Source organism: Oncorhynchus kisutch, linkage group LG11, assembly GCF_002021735.2.
Source record: "Oncorhynchus kisutch isolate 150728-3 linkage group LG11, Okis_V2, whole genome shotgun sequence".
Lineage (NCBI taxonomy): Eukaryota > Metazoa > Chordata > Actinopteri > Salmoniformes > Salmonidae > Oncorhynchus > Oncorhynchus kisutch.
The window spans coordinates 47,597,509-47,620,152 of record NC_034184.2 but is presented as its reverse complement, the minus strand read 5'-3'; the positions used below and the strand labels follow the sequence as shown (position 1 = coordinate 47,620,152).

Genomic DNA, 22,644 nt, shown 5'->3' with positions numbered 1-22,644 from the left:
CATGAGCGCTCCCCGTGAGGGCTGAGTTCACAGGGTTCATCTCACAGTAGGGCAACTCATTAAACTTTGACCTGCATTGGACCATGACAGTGGGACAGAGGTAACCGTCGACTCGCTCAGACATATGGGTCTTCATTTAGCTAAGTCTACGTCTCCATCGCAGTAAACAATTGAACATTATCATCCTGCACTCATGTGAATGACATCAATCAGTGATTTTGTTTACAGTGAGTGCTGTTGTATATGAGAACATAATGTGTGATCATTCTTTCACGAAGAAAACAATCCTACATGGATGCCCTTTTCAATTTTCCCTCATAAAGACTGGCTAGAGAAATGGCGTTGTTATGGGCAACGGCAGAGGATTTATGATGATTGCCATGCTGAAGAAAAGCTGGGCAGTATAACCAGAAGAGGGCATTTCTCTTCAGGCTTCTGCATGGAGAGCTGAAACAGGACCCCCGCTTGCATTCCAGCTGCTAACTGCAATAGCAGATTGACTCACTGCAAGTGAAACGAGCAGAAGCCGAGCCCTCTGTCTCTCTGAGAACAGACAAAAACCATGGTGAGTGAATTGCTTCAATCTTATCAGAGGGCGCTGCTCATGGCCAAGTGCCAACTGTATTGTTATGTTGCTGCGTTGTCTTCAATAGATACTGAAGATGAAGCAATATGAGTTTTTACTGTTGATTGATAATTTGATCGTGCCAAATAGAATATTTGACGAACAGAATACTAACTCAATATTATAACACGAGATGGCACCTAAAGTGTATACGTTGTTTTGCAATAAAACATATTATTGTCCTGACAGGAACAGTCTCTATGCGGCCAATCATTGGATTGGATGAGATGAGATGAGGTTGAAGCCTCAGGTTATTGTATGCCTGTGCTCAATGTGCTGTCCCCAAAATCTGTCAGCGTTTCTCAGATAGAACAGATTAGCCTGTTGCTAAGATACCTGTTGACTTCGTTCCACTTTATCAGCAGTATCGACTACTTCATTGTGACATATGTTTGCTTTGTGTCCATGTTGGCGCAACACCATTACGTTCATTTGGGGGCATTGACAAATCCTCAAAAAATATCCCCCTTCATTTATTCAGTTGCATGCCTTTTAATCTATAACACAAATTAGTTGAAGATTAGTAATTTGCTTATGATTGCACTCCATAGTCTGTGCCTTTTCCGTTCACAACTGCAGCTGACATAAGCCTCCTTTTTGATTTACCTTTCAGAATTAACTGAGTTTTAAGCTCATGTGATACCACATGTGTGAAGCGCTGTGGGATTCCCATAGACTTAGACATTGCATCATTATATCTGTCCCATTATGGTGTCTGAGAGCATGGGCAGCGCCTTTGATGCCATCTCCATTTTGAAATGGCCCATTTTCTTCTTCCACTACTTCTATGAGTTGGTAAACAAACTGAAAGTGTGCACACTGCCAGCTAGAGTGTGTTGTTTGAACAGGTATAAAGACAAGGTTGGCGATTTACTGCCACCTGCAGTTATGGAATGTTTCATCACAAGTATAATTAATTGGCTGAGCCCTCCTGGTGACCAGGATGGAATTGTGTGATCCTTCCTTATCCCATAGGAAGTCCCACCCAGTTGATTACTTCCAAATGGTGAAAGTCCTCGACCCATCCTAAAACGGGCTTTTGGGCACTTGAGTCCTCTATCTATCTCCATGGGAATTCTATTGAAGCGATATGGAGAAAGCAATGAAGCCTCCCCCATTTTGAAAACCAGGGTGTTTGCAGTTAGGGTGAATTTTTTTATTAATAAAGCTGACACAATTCCCAATTCTACATAACAGGTAATTGTACATGTCTTGTTCTACAAAACACATTTCTATCTGAACGTTCTGTAACATTGCACCCTTATGAACAGGCCTTGGGAATGCTATGCAACACTCTATTGATTCCAGATGGGCTTCTTTGTAACCAATCACAGTTTGCATTTGTGCAACTGCCCCCTTTACATTGGAATCCGGTGAATGTTTGCTTTGCTCTTCCAGGCCAGTAAAATCCAGGGTTTGAGTGAGGAGGAGAGGGACCACTTACTCCCCCTGCTACGGAACGCCCAATGGGTGGAGGTTGTGGGCAGGGATGCCATCTACAAAGAGTTCATCTTCAAAGACTTTAACCAGGTCAGAAAGGCTTGGACAATATACTCAAACTAGGGCTCAGGGCCCATTATTTATAAAGTGTCTGTTTTATCTAAGATCAGGTGCTCTCTGTACATGCTATATTATTCATTATGTTCTAAAAGTCAACACTGATCCTAGATCAGCACTCTGAGATACTTTTTGAATACAGGCAGATTATTTTCGAATACAGGCACAAATGATTTTCTGACAATGTGACGTCACCAAACAAAATAAGAAACTTGCTAATAAATGGCTGTAGGCTATACAATGCATATTACTTGACTGTGACAATAAGACCTTGGAAGTATAATCTGCTACTTTATCACAGGCCTTTGGTTTCATGTCCAGGGTGGCACTACAAGCTGAGAAGATGGACCATCACCCTGAGTGGTTTAACGTGTACAACAAGGTATTTCAATAAGCCCCTGCCCAAGGCCCACTGCCTGGGGTAAAATAGATATAGACAAACCTGTTAGCATCACTCGTTGTAAAAGGTATGTTGTGACTTGACATTTTTCAAATTTAAATGTCCCTCTGTATGTCTCATTCTCACCCATTCCTGTCATTCTGGTTTCCATTTACCATGTCTTTCCTGCAGTCTCTCATCCTTATCCTCACTCCATCTTCTCCTTTCCCCCCAGGTCCAAATCACACTCAGCACACACGACTGTGGGGGCCTCTCTCAGAGAGACATCACTTTGGCTACCTTCGTTGACCAAGCATCGGTCCTCTAAACAACTCGTGGCCTGCTGCCATTTCAGTTTATCATTTCAGTGGTGGAACCCAGAGCAGAGCCTGCCTATTAATCGCTCTCCATACATTCATTCAGATGACTAACCTTTAACAGGAACAGGAAATTATCAAACAGGAAATTACATCACAGAATCCCAATTAATATTTAATGTTTACAGGTCACTTTTAATTCAAACATTTTGCTGGTGTGGTGTTTGTTGCTTGACTGATGAAGCCAAATATACCTTTTAAAAAATTGCTTTGGTGGAAAGTGGATTTATTAGCAACCAGTGATTAGCCAGTAAAAAATACCATAGATACTGTATATCAAACATTCCTCTGTCCCCAACTGAGCAGAATCAGGTAATGTAAAATCAAGTGTCTAATGTACATATAACTCTAGCTCGGACTCTAAACCTTTGAAATCTGGGGAAAATCGATTTGATCATTCCAACATATTTGCTATATAAAACACTGACTTTGTCTGTGTGTCTGAAATGGTTTTCGTGTGTAATGTTTTGTAAGTGACAAATAGTTGTTTGAATAACCAGTAAGTGTCTGTTTATTCATTTGTCCAAAGTGTAGCCTACAGCCAAATGGGGTCAGCCTCAATATTTCACCCCTCCTAGAAATCATATTATAAAACAAGGTTATCACATTGTATGAATCTCTAAAAACAACAAATGGAACAGCTGTTGTAGGTTTATTTAAATTGTTATGGTGCTCAGCTTCCTGTGTGCTGAAAGTATTTTGGAATCAATTGTTGTACTGAAAGGAGTGTAACCATGGCCAACAAATGCTTTCCAAAGGTGTTTTCTCTGGAATAATGAAGGATAGCAAGAAACTACTCAATAATACAAATAGCTACAAATTCATGCTCCTATATTTTTAGATTTTCAAAAACATTTAATGATATTAAAATGTACATGTACAGTATAAATTAACTGGACCTTACTGAACTTGATGTTGCGAAGCCAAATCCCTAAGGCTGATCGATACAAATAGAATCTACATTTTGAGATTCAATACATTGGTATTACCCAACAGCCCTCATTAATCTGGCCTCTGAAGGCATACAGGTGAATGTGATTTATTGCTGTGAAGATGATCCCCTTAGACAATAACAGAAGGCATGATCTTAACCCTACCTCCTTGAGGGCAAGGCACTTTAAGATTTACACTGTACAATTTAGACTATGGTAGGGTAAGCACTAAGCAGCAATTCAGGTACTATCACAATTTACATTAAATTACCTTGGTTTCTTTCGCAATTTAATATACTGACTATTAAAAATGTCAACATTAGTGGTTATTTCTCCATTGATGGCTCCACCTAAAAAAATAGAAACTACCCATTGTCAGATCTTTGACCCTTTTGTTCAGTGGTACTGTATGGTTCCACTAACTACTATATTTACTGTATATTTTCAGGTAATCCAGCTAGTGTCCTCAACTCGTCTGAGGGCCACCTTGTCTATTGGTTTTCATAGTTGCTATATAATCAAGCATTGATTTTGAGCTAGAAAACCAATCAAAAGAACAAACTAGACACTGCAGCCTTCAAGGACCAGGATTGACCCACAAATGAGTATTTACCCCAAAACACAATCGTTGCAGATAAGAAAAATCACAGTGATTAATAAGAATAAAAACAGTGGTCACAAAGACAATGCTTAAGAATTATACAACAGGACTGGGCTAAAAGTAAAATGGTATGATTTAAAAGCCATCGCATCATCATAACATTGTCAGATTATTTCCCTTTTTATGTCTCCAGAAAGGTAAAACATCTACGACACAAACCACATTTCCCTCCACAGTTTTGTGAGGTAAAGTAAAAGTTTTTATTTTATTTTTTAATGGAAGTTTCGGTACAATTTTATAAATACGACAGATCATTTGTTTGTTCGGCATGGTGTGATCTTTTTGTGTCTGTAAAATGTATGATGAGAGAAATGGCGGTGGAAACGCCTTTATGCGCCAAATAGAAATATAATAACCATCATATCGAAGTAACTTGAGTCACTCGATGATAGTTTGTGGTCCTCCTACTACGATTTGGAAAACCATACCTTTTATTAAATTACAGATTAAATAAATGGTGATGAACATCACAGCGTGGTGAAAGTGCACTGTGAGCATGATGCTCCTTTCCATTAAATATCGATGGTCATAGTCTGGTAACATGATAATCGATGCTTGACAAATAGAACATTCATATGCATAATATCGTCATGTAGACTAGCCTACCCGCACTTTATCTGTGAGCTGTTGGCTATAGCGGAAGTGTCAAGACCAGAGCCGGCACATTTGCTAATTAACGCAACAGTTTGTGACAAAACTATCAGTAGAGTTGAAGATTGCGATGGAAACACATTGAACTTCAGATTTTTTTTTGTCGGTACATAAACTTCAGCGAAAAATAAAATGTTTTGTGCCCTACGTCATCACGCAATGAGTTTTATCCGCAACAGGTCTGTTTGGTGGAAACATCACTGGTGGGAAAGTGACCATGCAGTATTTTCTTTGTTCATTTTTAAAATATTCGTTTGAATCTGTTGTCAATTGGATATAAACCTAGCTACAGACATGGAAAGAAAAGTGGATATTCACTTAAGTTTGACTGCAAACGCAAATGTGAAAGCACATGGAACATTTTGATGGAAAGATAATTTGAAGTGTGTTTTGGGGGCATACCAAGTGTACATCCAGTATTTTTTTTTGCAAACAGTTTTATACCAGTATTGCTTTTTTAAGAACACTGCAGTTTATCAAATGCCATACGTTTAAATGTTACATATGAAAAACTGAGGCAGGCTTTTCCGGTATTCTTTAGACCTATAATAACTGAACAAGCAAAAAAATTGCATTGAACAGAAACTGAGGTAGATAAAATTAGAAGCCAAATCAATTAATTTGCTACAAGAACACATAACTGAGATGGAGACTTTATAACTTCTAAAGATATTTCAGTATGTATTCTGTTCTTTGAGATAATTTCAGGTCTAAACCATTCAATTAAAGGCTAAACCATTGTCTCAAAGAATAGGGGGGGGGGGGGGAATGAATATGTTGATCAGTATATTGCAGTCTCAGATTCTTAATAACATAGTGGCGGTGTACAGTATACTAGGTAATGTGTTACAGCTGCCAGGGTTTCTTGCAGTCTAAATTATTACTGAAAGATGCAATTAGCCACAAACTGACCACAATTAGTCATACAATATAGTACAAGAGCCTAGGTAGGTAATGTTAAATTCAAAATGGGCTCAAGTCTTAAATGATTCAAGTATGTTGTCCTTACAAATACATGCAGAGAACATTGCTCCCTCCTGTTCACTGGGTAAGTATTTATTTCACTTGGACATTGGTGCTTTTCAGTTAAAACCATTATTTGTTGTAGATGAATCAGAGACTGACAAACACTGTTGTACCTGGTACATTGAGTATGAAAGATGTCCTTTGGCACTTTTTTTTTTTTTTTTTTACTGTTAAAGCGATATCCCAAAGTACACACACTAAAGGGTAAAAACATAAAAAGTCAGCCTCTCCCTTGCTTGAGGAAAAGTAGAGGCGCAATAGAGGAAAATAGGAAAGTCCCCCTTTAGCGATATCATGATTTACCTGAACCACCTATTGAGATGTGCTTTTTGTTAAGTAAATCAGGTGTTAAACAAGGCAACAATGAACATGTCATCCTCCACAAATGATGCAGTGCAGTTGTCTGAGAGATCGCATGTGACTAATGTACATATAGTTGATTACTGTAGTGCCTCCCTTGGGCCAATGAGTAATTCTGTAAATGCTAGATCTCTAGGGCAAGACATTTTGATAAAGAGGGAGTTGGCTTTAGCACCGACCTATAGGGAGCCGGCGGAACAGGAATTCCCTGTTACAGAGATAGGGGGGCTCATAAGGGTGTAAGCTATCAGCCAATACAGTGCCTTGTAAAAGTGTTCATCCCCCTTGGCATTTTTCCCATTTTGTTGCATTACAACCTGTAATTTAAGTGGATTTTTTAATTTGAATTACATATAATGGACATATACAAAAAGTCAATTGTTGAAGTGAAATGAAAAAGGTTATGCCTTGCAGAATGGGCAAAAATACCAGTAGCTAGATGTGCCAAGCTAATAGACACCCCCCAAGAGACTTGCAGCTGTAATTGCTGCAAAAGGTAGCTCTACCCTCCCGGGTAGTCTTCAGACGAGTCTCCAAAAATCAGCCAAATGGTGGTGAGGTCTGATCTTCCACCATGTGTCACGTAGTACTTTCCTAGACAATGTGCTGGATGGTAATTAAAGATGTGGCCGATGTATCCCGTGTAATTTCACCAAGAAATGCACAGTTTTCAATCACCCCATTAAGATTAAGGGTATCATTACCTGTTCTACTGATGTGGTATACCTGAGAAAGTGTATTTAGGGTGTATGGTATGTAGGAAAAACAAAACGATCTCTGAAAACAAGGATAGCAGAACACAGGAGTAATATCAGGACCCTTGATCAGAGAAACCCCGTGGCTGCGCATTTCACGGAGGCTCGTCACAACATCAGATCTCTGAGATACATTGGTATTGAACATGTTAAGGCTACTAGGAGTGGTGGAGATACTGATCATCTATTACTGAGAAGAGAATTGTATTGGATTCACCGTTTGTCCACCATGTCTCCTAAAGGTTTGAACCAAGAGTTTGATAACGGACCATTTCTTACATGAATATGCTACGTTCAATTCGTCTTGCCATCCAGGTCTCCACTTGGTCATTTTGTACATTTGATTTTCTGTAACTACTACATGTGCCCTTCTCATTGATATCAAATGATTAGAGGTAGGCAAGTTGTTTAAAAAAAAATAGGTAATTGTAATTATATCTACGGCCACTGCACGACCTGCACGTAATGGTCATATGGTTGGGTATTCCAACAGTTTCCAAATCTTTTTACTCTTGCCCATGTTTTAATTTGTATGCATTTAATCCTTTATGACCATGAGTACCTCTGGGATTAATTATATGATTGACTATGCGCAAAAGTGAATTGAATTGTTTCCACACCCACCATGCGTCATGTGAGGTGAAATGTGTATATTTTGGGATGTGAGCACTCAGTCTGTTTGACTGGATGAAGATCTGTTTTGGATTGAAACATTGTGAATAAAGCTGCGAATTGGGAGCTTTAACAGTGTGCAGGCTTTCCTGTTCTTTATTAGCCCAGCCCCTACATTGTTAAGGATGTGCGTATGACCACAAACTTTTCTAAAAGACAGATAATTCCCCCAAGTTCCATTACAAATATTGCGAGGGTTAGCTAGACTCAAGTGGCCATGTTGTTTTAGGTACTAGTCTGGAAAATATTGCGCCGAGAGACCTTTGTTCATAGATGTTTCATGCAGATCGCTCATTTGGTGTCAGAAGAGTAGCATTAAGTGTTTTTTTTATCACGGCAGACGCTTCATTCACACAAGTTTTGTCAAGATCGGGCCAGTGCTGTCTGAGATATCGCGTGTGACTAACATATGAATGTACGGAGACAGATCAATATTCCCATCCCTGATTTAATCGTGGGGGACAATTAATACACCCAGACCAAAACCCCTCAATGGTTTGAGCAACTATTCTATATATTTTTGTACAATAGGTGCTTTCACTTTCTACATATTTGAAGAATTCTCCTCACGATAGCTAAAAACAATGGCTTGTGCTTCAGAACATATCTGAAAAAAGGTGAGTAGGTAGATAAAAGGTGGGCAGGATAAGGCAAATGTTGAGTGATGTAGTGGGTGGACCAGAGGTGAGGCAGGCTGGTAACCAGGGCCGTGTTCATTAGTCACCGACCTGAAGAAAATGGACTGAAACATGGAGGGACTACTTGAGCTTATCCAGTAAACGCTCCTTTTCATTTTCCGTTGCAAAACGTTTCACAACGCTTACCATTATGTTCCCTAATGAACATGACCCAGGTGTGTGTCCAGGCCACAGCCAGCCTACTCCTGACTCAGTGGGCCTTGCCGTTGCCATTCATATGGGTCTTCTGAGACTGAGACGACTTGGGCTCCTCTGTGCTGTAGAGGCAGTCCAAGAAGCCTCGGGAGATCTCGGTCACCATGGATCTGTCAGGGATGGACTGGGCCATGCCATAGATTGCTCCCTAGAACATGAACACATGAATGTAGAGCCATTTATCCAATTTATACGACATAAAATGAATGGATTAATATGGTGCACTGCTGTGTAGTGTATTCCAGGTAACGGAGTCAGCATTAACAATCACCATTCCAGTGGTCTTCTCATTGGGGTTTTTCAAAATGAGAGCCACCTGCTCTTTGATGTCACTGATTAACTGTTTGGCCACACCTTCATGTGTGTGCAGTACAGTACAACAGATATGGATGCTGTGATGGGAAAGAGAATTTTGTTTAAAAACACAAAAGGACTTTAAAAAAAATTCACCATGGTGATGTCTTTGCTTGCTGGTATTACTTCAAAATAAAGTGCATAGTCAATATTCTATGAAATGTATACATTATAACTGATAAGTATGACTGAATTTCAAAGATGAGAAAAAGGCGAGGAAAACATACCTGGATGGATACTGTAGCATGTTGAGATTCCAACCCTTTGAGGTCAGTGCGTTGGATAAACGAAAAATGTCGAAGACGTCAGAGCCTATTGCCACCACGGACACTTCAGGGTCTCCAAACACAAACACCCCATTTATCTTACGGATTCTGTCCGGAAATAAACAAAAACAAAACAGGTATATCTCATCCAAAAATAGTGAGATCACAATGTGCTTGCCAAGAGCTCTTATAAACAGTCAAATTTAACAACATTTTATATATAGGTTGACAGACGGATTAGGAATCAACAGAAAGAATATCAACACAGGTAGCCTAGCAGTTAAGAGTGTTGGGCCAGCAACTGAAAGGTCCCCATTTCGAATCCCTGCCCAACTAGGCGAAGAAAATAAAATCTGTCAATGTGCCCTTGTGCAAGACAATTAACCCTAATTGCTCCTGTAAAATTGCTCTGGATTAGAGCGTCTGCTAAATTACTAAAATGTTAATATCTTGATGAGAAAAACTACAATAATGTTTCAAATTGTACCTATAATAGTCTCGCTTTACCATACATCCAAGTCTTGTTCAGGGAGAAAGCCAGAAATCAAGGTTCTGCCGATAAAGACTGCAGTAAAAGATGGGTCTCTTACTCTGTCTTGATGGTACGTGCAGTGTCAATTATCTTCTTGGTGGCCTTTATGTAGCCATCCTCTCCCATGTGCATCATGGTAGCCCAGCACGCTGCGATGATACCGCCTGGCCGAGATCCTGCCACTGATGGGGACGCATAGATCCCCCCTTGCCAGTCTGGAGCCACAAAGTACTGGTAGTGCCTGTACTTCTTGTCACTATACAGGATCACTGATGAACCTTTAGGGGCGTAGCCATACTGGAGAGTAGAGGTAGATCAAAAAAACTATTCTTAGTCAACACCATAACTGGTTAAACGACAAGTCTATGGAACAATGAGCATCTTATGATCGAAAATCAAGAGGGAGAAAATGTTTGGTAAGACAGCCTGGGATCCACACCCTCTTACCTTGTGTGTGTCTGCAGATATACTGGTCACACCCTTTACCCTGAAGTCAAAGGGAGCCAGTGGATAATTGGCTTTGGCCATGAACACGATGAGAAACCCTCCCAAACAAGCATCCACATGCAGAGGGATGTTGTACTTTAAAGCCAGCTGAAAAACACCATGTGGGATGGATTAGGTCATTTCATGTAAAGTACTATGCCACAACAATGTTGTTATTACAGTGTTACTACAGTACTCAGGTATACAAGCAACTTAATGTTAAAGATTCAATGCAGACATTTTTGGTTCAATATCAAATCATTTCTGGGTAACATTAAGTACCTTACTGTGATTCTTTTCAAGAAAAATTGTTACATTTTTTATATATTTTTTTAAGCAAAGAGTAATTTCTCAAGTGATAATTTTGCTACAACTATGTGGGAGTAGTCTGAGTGGAAAGTGGAAAACTGAAAATTTGCTGTTATCGGCAGAGAGGTTGGGAACTGAACTAATTTACCATATGGGGATGTCGCCATGAAAGGCCAAAACTCCCTCCCACCAAAATAGGCTGAAATTTCAGGCAGCCTTTACAAAACAGCCTCGACACTAAAAGGCCCTTGTCATTATTTTCACAATTTCACAGTATTATTCCGACCTCCTAGTGTGAAAATGTATATAAAAACACAGGAACATTACTGCACTGGACCTTTAAGCATTACCAAAAAAAAGAAACTTACTTACCATGACTTTCCTTTTACAAGTACATAACAATGAGACAATTTACCTTTCCTACTTCCTCAATAGGATCAATGATTCCATGCGGGAACTGGGGTGCGGAACATACAAGCATGGCTGTGTTCTTGCTGATAGCTCTCCTCATCGCCTATACAAAACAAGTTGGAGTTATAAGGAGTTGAAGGTGTCACAATATTGCTTTAAGACAAATGATTATGGTGATGATAAGTCTCATCTACACTCACTAAGAACGAGTAATTCTAGTTGTTGCCACCATGTTTTTTGTAACTACTGCGGTCATGTCTGAAATGTTCATCTTGAACAGTCCAAACTGAGGATGTGATCCCCAGTCAGTAACGGAAGTGCCATATACATCACACCATACTCTCGTTACCTAGAGTAGGCTGGGGTCTAGGCTACAGTTCAATTGGGAATTTGTACACCAACAAACGTACATTTACTCTGACCTTTTCAGCGCATGTTGAGCACTGATTTAATTTATTCTTTAGAATAACCATTTGTACAGGAACTAATCAAATATACACACCTTAACATCCACTTTCATTGTATTTTTGTCCAGGGGGATGTGAACAAGCTTCATTCCAAAGTAGTTTGCTGCTTTGTCAAAGGCGGCATGGACACTGATTGGTGCAATGCTGCAAAATTAGGGGAGGAAATACAACACAAATGATTCCCAGTACTATATAAAATGTATTTCACAGGTGATATTACCATTTATGAGACAGACAACATCTCAACAATGCAAATCAAGCTTGTTCTGAGGTCATCTAGTGTGCCAGTTCAAAGAAAAAGAATCTGGAGGCCACATTGACAGTGAACTTACATTTCAGGATGTTTCACACCGCGCTCATAGGCCATGTCTCTGTACGCCTTGCATGCCATCAATATGCTTTCAGTTCCTCCAGAGGTGACCTGAACAAAGCAGAAACAACAAGGAACCATCAGTGTTCAGAATGTGCCAGTGAATAGGTTGATTATTCTCTCAAGTAGAACATTTCCCAAGCCCTGGGTCAGTGGGTCTTGTGGGAGTACAGAAGGTAAACTCACTGTGCCACAAGTGTTGGGCCCACCGTTGAAGAGGGTACACGTCATTCTTACAACCTCTGCCTCCATCTTCCTCACACCAGGAAAGATGTCTGGGTGAAGTGGGTTGCTCCATGCAAAGTCTCCATACACCTAGCGACAAGAGGAAGAATATCAAAAGGAATCAGTAACATATGGGATTTGTCATACAAACAACAAGGCATATTCTGACTGTAGTATGAGCTCTAAATTCCACGTATTTCGGGAAAACGTATTACTCAGAATACTACACACAGAAGTTTAACGAGACAAAAACGGTTGGTTTGTGGACTAGACATACCTTCACCAAAAGTTTGGTAAGTGTCTGATCTCCCCAGTACACTGCACCGGACACTCGTCCATTCTCCCAATCCACTTCATCTATGAAGAGCAGACAACAGCAATGCCTCAGGAAACAACTATATACTGTAACTCCACATCAACTACAAATGTAAAAATACAATATGCTAAAAACACCCTGGCACACATGTCACATATTCTAGGATAATTAGTAGTCAATACAAAAAGGCACTGTAGGTCATTGGCTCCATAATATTGTCATTAAATTGCATTATGGCTCCACAGAAGAAAAAAAAGCAGTCTAGAACTTGCCAAAGCAACTTAGTAATTAACCAGGTTTCCATCCAAACTCTTTATGCCAGTAAAGTACAAGTTGTATAACAAAAAAAATGTTATGACAGGCCTGAAAAATGTTGACAAAACACACTATAGACAAGGTGGGATCTATTTGTCTGTAAAATGCATTATGCGAAAAATGTAGGTGAAAATGCTTTTATGCGCATATATTGATATAATAACCATCATATCGAAGTAAACTTAGATTCACATTATGACATGATATGTGGTCCTCCCACTACCACTCGTTGGTAAAGCATGCAGTTTATTAGGCTACAGACATAATAATGTGATCATTTAGGCTACATGTGCGCTCTAGCCAACAGCGTGAGCACACGTGCCAATACCAGAATGGGCACACTTGCTATATTACACAACAATTGTGAGAAAACCATCAGTAGAGTTGAAAATGCAATGGAAACCCATTTTTCATTAAAAAAAAAGTAGATTTGGTACTTGGGAATATAACCGCAAAAGGTATTTTTAAGTGCACTATGTCATCACGCACAGCCTTTTATCTGCAAACAGGGAATTTGATGGAAAAGATTGTTGAATTATTGCATGAAAATCTGTTACCAAATGGATGGAAACTTAGATTATGTTTCATTTTCTAGGATCTAGTCAATACAAAACATATTAGGGCAGTAGGGCACTGTAGGTCATCGGCCCCATTTAACTACAAAGAAACAAAGAAACAAAGCACTCCAGAACATGCCCTGGGATAACCCTCAGCCACTTACTCAGTGTTTCGTACTCGCTGATCCTGTCTAGAACTTCAGCTTGCGTTAGCCCTTGTTCAGGCAGCTGTTTGGTGTAGTTCATGCCCTCCTTCAGTGCGCAAAGACTGACAGACATGTCATCCAGGGCCTTGTTCAGCTGGGTCTGGATCTGTCACAAAGACACACTGAGTCAGTCACATTACACACATCACTGTTCAGACAACACAAACCCTTTCCTAGAAGCAGTGACCCATTATGGCATTGAGAATGTCTAGGCTACAACACTCTGGCATTGACAACTTATCTAAAATATTGAAAAATCAATGAAAGCAATCAAAACTGGCTTGTTGTTTTTGTGAAAGTAGAGGTGATAGCAGTGTTGTGTTCGAGACCAACTAAAGCAAGACCAGTTCCAGACCTAGATCGGTGTAAATCAAGTCTGAGTCAAGACCAAGACCGGAGGGGTAGGCCAGACAGAGTCAAGACCGGGAGGGGGGCAAGGGGTCTGAGACCACGATTGTAATTGTCAAAGCACCACCATAAGAGTCTAAAATGTCCAGTATTTCTGTGTTCAAAATTCAGAAGAACATACGGATTCTTAAGACATTCAGAATGGTGAAGAAAAAAAAAATGTTGAAGGACAAGGACATTCCTGTGTTTTTGTATTGGAGCTGGCTTGCCGTTAGTCATATCTTTGAAAATAACTTGTGTGAAACACTGTTGCATTTAAACTTTAGGTCACTGTGTGCTAAATATGAAATATTTTTTGCAATGGGAATTAATAGTTGCACATTTAGATTAGGAAACGCTTAGCCTAATGTTTGTGTGTTTTGTATTCTTATGATTGGGACCTACTGGCTTATTATGTCCGAGTGAATGGACAGTTTATCATTTAACATCATGCTGTGTGTGACTGCTGTCTTTCCATCAGCCCTATGCAGGGTAGTGGTGCCTGGAGAAGTAGGTATATTCAAATTGTACATTAAAAAAAAATCCCAAACGGACTGCCCAGCGAAAGAAAGGCACCCTCTGTGTTTTCCAGTTATTTTTTTTACATTAGTTTTCATATATTTTTTCCCAGTCGCACTCTCAAAACCCCACCTTTTTTATGTGACATCCACAACTATTCTTAAACCACATCAAGAGACTATTTGTCGAGGACTGGGAAAATAATAATGTCGTCTTTTTTTTGCTCAAGCCTACACCCCTGATGCAAACAGGTCATGATGACTGAATTGCGCAACACAAATAGCCCACTAACCAAGACTACTGATCAAACTTTCTCAATACCTGGTTTGCATACCCATTGTTGCCTTAGTTAACATTTAGTGGTAGATATCATGAATTGAAAAGTTTTTCCTACCTACCGGCTACCAATATCATTCTTCTGTGAGCTGCTCCATGCCAAAACCAGTTGAAAGCTGTGCGCTTTCTGCCTGCAGATGATATTCTGCTGAAATAAGGCTGAGTGCGGCACGCATGTGAACATATTTCATTTGCTGTGCGATTGTGTAGGCTACTTTGCACATGATTTCTCGATTGTACTACATAATTGATAAATCGTATACTTCCACTACACCACTTTGATACGTATCAGTGGGGATTAAGGAGTATACGCAATGCCCGTAAAAAAGTGGGTATACGGCGACTGCAGGTATTCATGTTTAAAGAAAGGAGTGAATACATTTGACCTGGCAAAGAAGTTTCTTTATTATCGTTTTTATTTAACCTTTATTTGACCTGACTAGGCAAGTCAGTTAAGAATAAATTATTATTTACAATATCGGACTACACGCATTTATGCGCTTACTGAATGGAATCTGATAATTATGAGGTTTTTTTTTTAAACTCCGCTGGTCTTGGGAAGAAATAGTCCTCACTGACCGAGACAGAGTCAAGGCCGAGTACAAATGTATCCGACACAAGACCGAGACACTCAAAATGTGGTCTCGAGTACTACAACACTGGGTGATAGCATACCAGGAAGATCTGGGCTAGTATTTGTGGCAAGAGAGCATTTAAAATAAGATATGCAAAATCAGTTATGTGAATATACCCATCTGATTAAAGTGTAGCCTATTCACACTCTTCAGTTGAATCCAAATACAGTTTAGTCATTCCGTTAGGTTAGACAGTAATGACCAATAGTAACCCAGCATTATCACAAGTCCATTATGTAAACTGTGTCAAAGGTCTCACCCCCCCTCGCCCTAATGCCGACACTCAGTCATTAGTGAGTGACTCATCCCACACTAGACAAGGAAGAGTACGAGCACATCTGTAGAATAGAGGAACAAAATAACCGCTTGAAACTTACTGCCGCGCCAACAAAGGGTATTTTTCTGATGAGTCGAAAGCACTGCTTCTTGATTCGGGATGTCAGGGCTATTAAGCAACAAAGAAAGAGACGATTGTGTTGAAAGAATGCTAGATGAGCACGGGAGAAAACCACAAGCTGAATTCAATGGGGGACTTTTTGATTAATAAAAACATCTGATTGGAGATGGCAGACAAATCAAAAAGGCCAACAGCTGGCCCACAAGCTAATACTGGAACAATCCGGCCAAATGAGATTATGTGTACAGCCAGTTAATGCCATCAACAACAAAAAAACGAATTGTAATATCACTAATCTGTGGAATTCTAGAAAACATCAGTGGGAACACAACATGTCTGACATGGCTATGTCTCTTGTAATAGCTGTAAAACACATGTACTGTACAAAGAGAGCCAAACTGAAGTTTGGAGCAAGAAGAAAAATAGCAACTAAAGTTCAAACGTATTTAAAATTGCTGGCCAGCACACCTCTGATTAAACCAAAAACCACTCTCCTTAAAGTGCTTTAACTGATCACAGAGATTGTTTTGTCAGCTGATTTTTGCTCACAATTGTATCAGGAATAAGTATTCAAGGCCATACAGGGATTGACATTAAGGGTTGCCCTATTGCTCAGGGCAAGTGATAAGTGCAGTTGTGCAAGTTGTGCCTGCTCTGAGGTTGGGGATTGACAATAAGGGTTGCCCTATTGCCCTGGATAAGTGATCTGAGCAGTTGTACAAGTTGAGCCTGCTCCCATTGAGCAGGAGATTTTTACTGATAACAACCAAAAAGGAATGAATTCTCAAAATCTGTTTTTTCTGATTCCTCCTCTGGGAGTAGCCAAAAATAGCTACTTCAAACAAGTAACCATAATCTTCAGGCAACCCCAAAATACTCCTGTGCCTTTCAGACCTTAATGTCAATCCCTGCCATACTTCAAATTCAACTCGGGGTGTTTTAATGCTGACACCTTTCCCTGCGTCTAAATTCTCTACCAGCCTACACTTGAGCACTTCACCCAACACATTTTCAAGCATTGGATTGACGTAAGCATGAGCTAGAGAGAGTTTATACCATATTATTGCGCCAGTCCTTTTAAATCCATGAGAGGAAGTGAACAAGTGCACACCTACTCAGACTGGTAAAGAATCATGAAGCAGCATTGTCTGAATAAACCAAAAAAAAAAAAACACTCTCCATAATGTAGAACACAAAAACACCCACGTCACTTTTTATCCATGCATATAATAAACACATGCCTCATTACGGAATCTGAAAACGTACTTTCTTGCTGAAACAGGAAGCCTTTGACCCAGACTGCTCCTAAGGTAGATATGAGAGTGGCTCCAATGATCTGCCATGGTTCCAACGCCTCACAGTTCGTGTTCACAAGCCGCCTGCCTTCCTCCAGGTAGAGCAACAGCATCTCCTTGTACACCTCCAAGGCACCCTAGAAACAGAGAGAGATTACATTGCAAATTAACAATGGTCTAACAATTGCAGATCCATCTGCACTGCTATGCAACGTGTAAGGATTTTATGGAGGATTCCAAGGACTACACGCATGTGCATATAGATAAAACTACTGAGAAAAGGAAAATATGGTCATGGCTATAAACATTTTTTGACTTTGTTTTAAAGATCATACAAAAGTAAAGCTTTCACCCTACAGTGTCTTGCTTTGGGTTGAATATTTTCCCCTTATACGATCAAAATAGTGCGAGACAGAAACATGTCCCAACATGGACATCAGAGACACTGACTGTCCCCGCACATCATAGTCAATTATTCACGAGTACTCATAGCAGCTTCACATCCCATGCACAAAATGTTCATGGAAAAGTCACAACACACATATTACAATGCAATTTGCCTACCTTGTAATCAATTGACATGTTCACCACACTTTCCATCATATACAGTTCCACACACCATCTGTCAACTAAACATTTGTGAAAGTGGGAATACAATGCCCAACAAGCAATAACAAGTCTACTTCTGATTAGATTTCAATTGCTGTGGAAACGTGACACAATTGCAGTTGTGAAATTTGGTCAGAGAGAGAGAGAGAGAGAGAGAGAGAGAGAGAACGTGACTAGGACTGACATATAGCTAATATTCCTGAACCAGGACCAGGTGAGGAGGAGGAATAAGAGTCAGCTGACTAAACTCTGCCCCTATCAACCATTCGACATAACATATGTAGCCAATGGATAGGAGAAACCTTTCCTCTCCAAACAAATTACAGTACAGAGAAAGTGCAATAACATGCGACTGAAAAAGTTCGTTATCAATCGACTTAAAAGCTCATCGCTATCTGTGAACATTGAAAGAAGTATCACTAATGTATTCCAAATACAAAGCACAGCATGTAAGAGAAATACACTGTTTTAGGTGTGGACTATTGACTAACTGCTCATATCATATTTGCATTTGACAAATGAACAGGAAATAGACATAATGTCATTAATTTTACGAAGCAGTAAAGATGAGCACATCTATTCTCTCTTCACTATTCTCTCTAGATCACTGGTTTTTACAACACTATGCTTGTCTGCTTGATAACAACAAAAAGATTGTATCCATAAAAGGTTCACATAATCAAATAGAGATAAGCTTAAGGTCCCATAGGACCGTAAACTTACACAACCACTATTCATAACCACTGGAACTAACATCACATAATGCTTTGGTGGGGATATATAAAAGGTACTGGTGATGCATTCCCATGACATCATGTAAACTAACCATGCTAAACTCAGAAGTATTTGTTTGCAATGCAAACACTGAGGTACTTTGTTTGAAATGTAGGCTTTAATTGACTGAATGACTAATTGCTTAAGTGGAAGCACATCATTCCAGGTCTAGTAAAGTCACAGCAAACAAAATAGCAACAGTATGACATAAACAAAAGGTTTACGTAATAAACAGTACTGACATTTTACAGACGGAGCCTTTGTGTCTTTGCATAATGACAAACCCAAATTCGACAATGAATGAACCGGAATAGAAGCTTTGCCTTTCAATGACAATACACCCCCTGACGACAGTTGCTCAGTCTACTTGTCTGTGTAACATGCTCTACGACAGGTTTGCCAAGGTTAGACAAGTAGAGCAGAGTCGGGAGCAACGAAAGAACCATACCATGTGACCAGCCATGTTTCAGATGGGCAGCTTATCTGAATGCCTTATCATAAGATTAGGCTTCACTGTCCATCTTAAATAGTGTAAAAAAAAAAAAACATTTTGTCAGGACTCTGAAATATGTATGCAAAAGCTGTAGTACCCTTTGAGTTCAGTGCTTCTGTAGCACAGACGACAGAGCTGAGCATCCAGTGCCAAATCTCAGTTTTCATCTTCCATAAACTGGAGAGATTACATTTTGTCATCATGCTTCAGGGCAAAAGGCAAGTCCTGATGCAACAGGTACATGAACCATTCGCCACATATACTGAGTGTACGAAACATTAGGAAAACCTGCTCTTTCCTTGACATAGACTTGTGAATCTAGGTGAAAGCTATGATCCCTGATTGATGTCACTTGTTAAATCCACTTCTATCAATGTAGATGAAGGGGAGACGGGTTAAAGAAGAACTTTTAAACCTCGAGACAATTGAGATATGGATTGGAGTATGTGTGCCATTCAGAGGGTGAATGGGCAAGACAAAAGATTTAAGTGCCTTTGAAAGGGGTATGGTAATAGGTGCCAGGGTTTTTCATGCTCAACAGTTTCTGATCTGAATCAAGAATGGTCCACCAACCACAGGACATCCAGCCAACTTGACACAACTATGGGAAGCATTAGAGTCAACATGGGCCAGCATCCCAGTGGAACGCTTGACACCATTTAGATTCCATGCCCCGATTAATTTAGGCTTTTCCGAGGGCAAAAGGGGGTGCCACTCAATATTAGGAAGGCGTTCCTAATGTTTTGTACACTCAGTGTACATGCTCCAAGTTATCCAACACATTACTTTCTGACATTTTTCAAATAACCTACTTTGCCTGTTACAAAACTTTTGTTCCGGCCATCTTTGTATTAGGAGAGCAATGCAGTGCTGTAGCCCGGCCTTCACGCCTATTTTGTTCTCCCTATTGTTGCGTAAACACCCATGCCCCTGGTTTCCCAGGCCAGCCGTATTCTGTAAGGAGACCTTTGTTGTGTCCAAAGGGAGGTCATATTTCTCTTGGGAATGTGCTGGGTGTGAGGAGGAGGCTACTGCTATGGAAGACATCAAGGAGAAAATGGTGTGATAACATACACACACTCAGAGTTTTTTCTGGATCAAAAAGAGGCTTAGGGGGTGGGCTTAGGGGGTGGAAATGTCTGCGGTTGGCCCGTAAAGCACGGCTGAACGAAGGAGATCTTTTTTTAGAGGCCCCCCATCTTGGCGGTGTAGAGACATTTTTAAGCCAATTTCTTGCAAATCAATGCATTTTGTCAAGGCTAATGCTGTTTTTTTTTGCTCAAACATAATAAAATCGATACTCCTTAATTAATTGTTTTTGGAATTGTTTTCTTCTCCACGACTGTCTAGCTTTTATTTTGGTGATTGTTAGTTCTCAAAAATGATATTATAAAAACATACAAATGCCCATTATCTTTTCTACATACTTTTTAATCTGATTTTAGTCATTTAAATGTACACTGGAAGTGTTTTTCCACCACCCCAAAAATTTTAATTTTCTTTTTAACACAGTTTGGAGTTATGCGGTCCACCCAATGATTTCAATGACATTAGTATCAACACTGGTTTGGAAAACACATTCTATGAATTCTTAGGTCTGTATCTTATGGAAATTAGACCTTATACAAATAATCATGTCAAATACCAACATCTGAGCGTGTGCAATACTTAAGAAAATATCCTTTATAATCAGTAACATGCATAAACATTCCACATTGTACTATGAATTTGATTATGCAGAATCACTTTAGTGGTTTTGGCGCATTTCCTTTTCTTTTCATTTAATGTGGACTGGATTCATTGTATGACCGTAATACAGTCGGGGTTTGACCTAGAGTACAGTACAACACACCACATGAAGAGTGGTTTCTGGGAATTTACAAAACTGAGCAAATCCATGAAATTCAGAATAGGGGGGAATTTCTTTGCCTTTAGTGTCTGGGTTTGGAGGCTGCATTCACTATGACCTAGATAATACAGTGCTGTGCAAGTGATTTAAAAAAAAGTTAAGTTCCATAGCAAAAAAAAAGTGTTGAAGGTACTGATGTCCAAAGACAAACATGTGGCTGCTGATGTCAAAAGACGAACATGTGGCTGCTGATATCTGTATCCACCGTATTACAGTATATAAGCCTATAGCCACATAGTATGTTTGTGCTAAACAGGAAGTTTATGATAGGCAGTGTAGTACAGTACAGTACAATACAATTAGGCTCAGTGTGGAAATCTCAGTGTAAACCTCCCTTCATTTGTCTTCAATCACTGCAAATGAGATTGCCTGCAAGTTTTGTGGGGCAAAACCTGTCAAGCTACAGCATTAGTGATGGCTATACTCCATAATAAGAACACTGAATTTTATGACAATTTTGCCCCATTTCTATAATGTATTTGGCCAATTATTCACTTGAACAAATGTAATAACACCCTGCATTATACTGCAAACACAGGGGTTATAAAATCAAATCAAACCTACAACTAGAAGGCTATGCCTACAAGCATTAATGGTTGTTGAGGCAGTTAAAACCAAATGTTGTTCACAAGAATCAACACCTCTGGAAGATGCTTGAGGTTTCCATATCAGATTCATTTATATTTGTTGTTATGCCACATTATTCTCTCTGAATATATACAAAATAAAAACTACCCTAAAGAAAAAGGTTCAACCTCGAAATAATTATAAATGCCGGGGGTGTTATTCAACTAGTAAGTAAATAAAAACGTGCTATAGTCACTGTAACAATGCGCGAGCCATGGCAACATTGTAGCGCTCCAGGGCAAGCAATATGATTGTGTAGACAAACTTCTCTCACTCCACTGTTCTAGACACTTTACTAGGCTATAGGTTGCAGTAATACTGTAAACATCATGATTATAATGTAAATCATTTGTCAGCAAGACTACTGCTCGTATTCTTTTTGACACACGGAGGTAGCAACATGGCTCAAGCTAACGTTAATTGTACATGTATTCAATACCATGTAGGCTACTTAGAGAAAGAACATGCATCTGGGTATATTATTTACTTACCAAATAGTCCATAGTTAGTGTCAAGGCAAGCCTTCAGCAAATGGTTGTCTTCACTTTTTAGTGGTAGCGAAAGTCACTCCAATATCTTTGTATAGCGTGCTTTGTGATCGAGGATCTGATTTACATGGCACTATATCACAGACAATCGTTACCTAAATTCAGGAAGCGACAAGCAAGCAAGGAAACAACCGTGTCCCGTCTTAAAGGGGAAGTTCACCAATTGGAATATGTAGACTTATTTTCACTCCTTCTGTGATTGTAGTTAATCACTAAAACCGTTTTTTTTAAAACATTTATTGGACTAAATCGTTTTTGACATTTTTGTTGTTGTCATTGTATCAGACTAAGCATAGGTGATTAGATTATGTTAACATTTTGAAGTTGAAATGATGCTGGATTATAGTGGAGGCAGCTCTTGTTTTCTTTGCGATTTGTGATAACTCTCCATTGTTATAAATCAATAGTTGTTC

The 22,644-nt window shown here is 39.6% G+C and overlaps 2 protein-coding genes across 5 annotated transcripts; one reads left to right on the top strand and one right to left on the bottom strand.

The window, feature by feature from the left end:
* Positions 1 to 272: 272 nt before the first annotated feature.
* Positions 273 to 3,437, top strand: pcbd1 (pterin-4 alpha-carbinolamine dehydratase/dimerization cofactor of hepatocyte nuclear factor 1 alpha). The gene is made up of 4 exons (XM_020494946.2): positions 273 to 565; positions 2,024 to 2,155; positions 2,484 to 2,564; positions 2,797 to 3,437. The coding sequence occupies exons 1-4, from the start codon at positions 563 to 565 to the stop codon at positions 2,887 to 2,889; spliced, it is 309 nt and encodes a 102-aa protein (XP_020350535.1). The 5' UTR covers positions 273 to 562; the 3' UTR covers positions 2,890 to 3,437.
* Positions 3,438 to 6,356: 2,919 nt separating this feature from the next.
* Positions 6,357 to 22,364, bottom strand: LOC109899586 (sphingosine-1-phosphate lyase 1). 4 transcript variants are annotated; one of them, XR_004211647.1, is made up of 15 exons: positions 22,175 to 22,340; positions 17,243 to 17,408; positions 15,957 to 16,024; positions 13,661 to 13,808; positions 12,586 to 12,665; positions 12,270 to 12,398; positions 12,046 to 12,134; positions 11,749 to 11,857; positions 11,251 to 11,349; positions 10,488 to 10,634; positions 10,099 to 10,337; positions 9,470 to 9,616; positions 9,160 to 9,280; positions 8,820 to 9,036; positions 6,357 to 8,737 (listed from the first exon to the last, which is right to left on the bottom strand). XR_004211647.1 is itself a non-coding variant. In XM_020494948.2 (14 exons), the coding sequence occupies exons 1-14, from the start codon at positions 22,184 to 22,186 to the stop codon at positions 8,884 to 8,886; spliced, it is 1,707 nt and encodes a 568-aa protein (XP_020350537.1). In that variant the 5' UTR covers positions 22,187 to 22,364; the 3' UTR covers positions 6,357 to 8,883. The 4 variants fall into 4 exon arrangements, 2 of the variants coding, with proteins under 2 accessions (XP_020350537.1, XP_020350536.1); XR_004211646.1 differs by lacking the exon at positions 22,175 to 22,340 and adding an exon at positions 17,836 to 18,046; XM_020494948.2 differs by having other exon boundaries at positions 6,357 to 9,036; positions 22,175 to 22,364.
* Between the last annotated feature and the right edge of the window lie 280 nt (positions 22,365 to 22,644).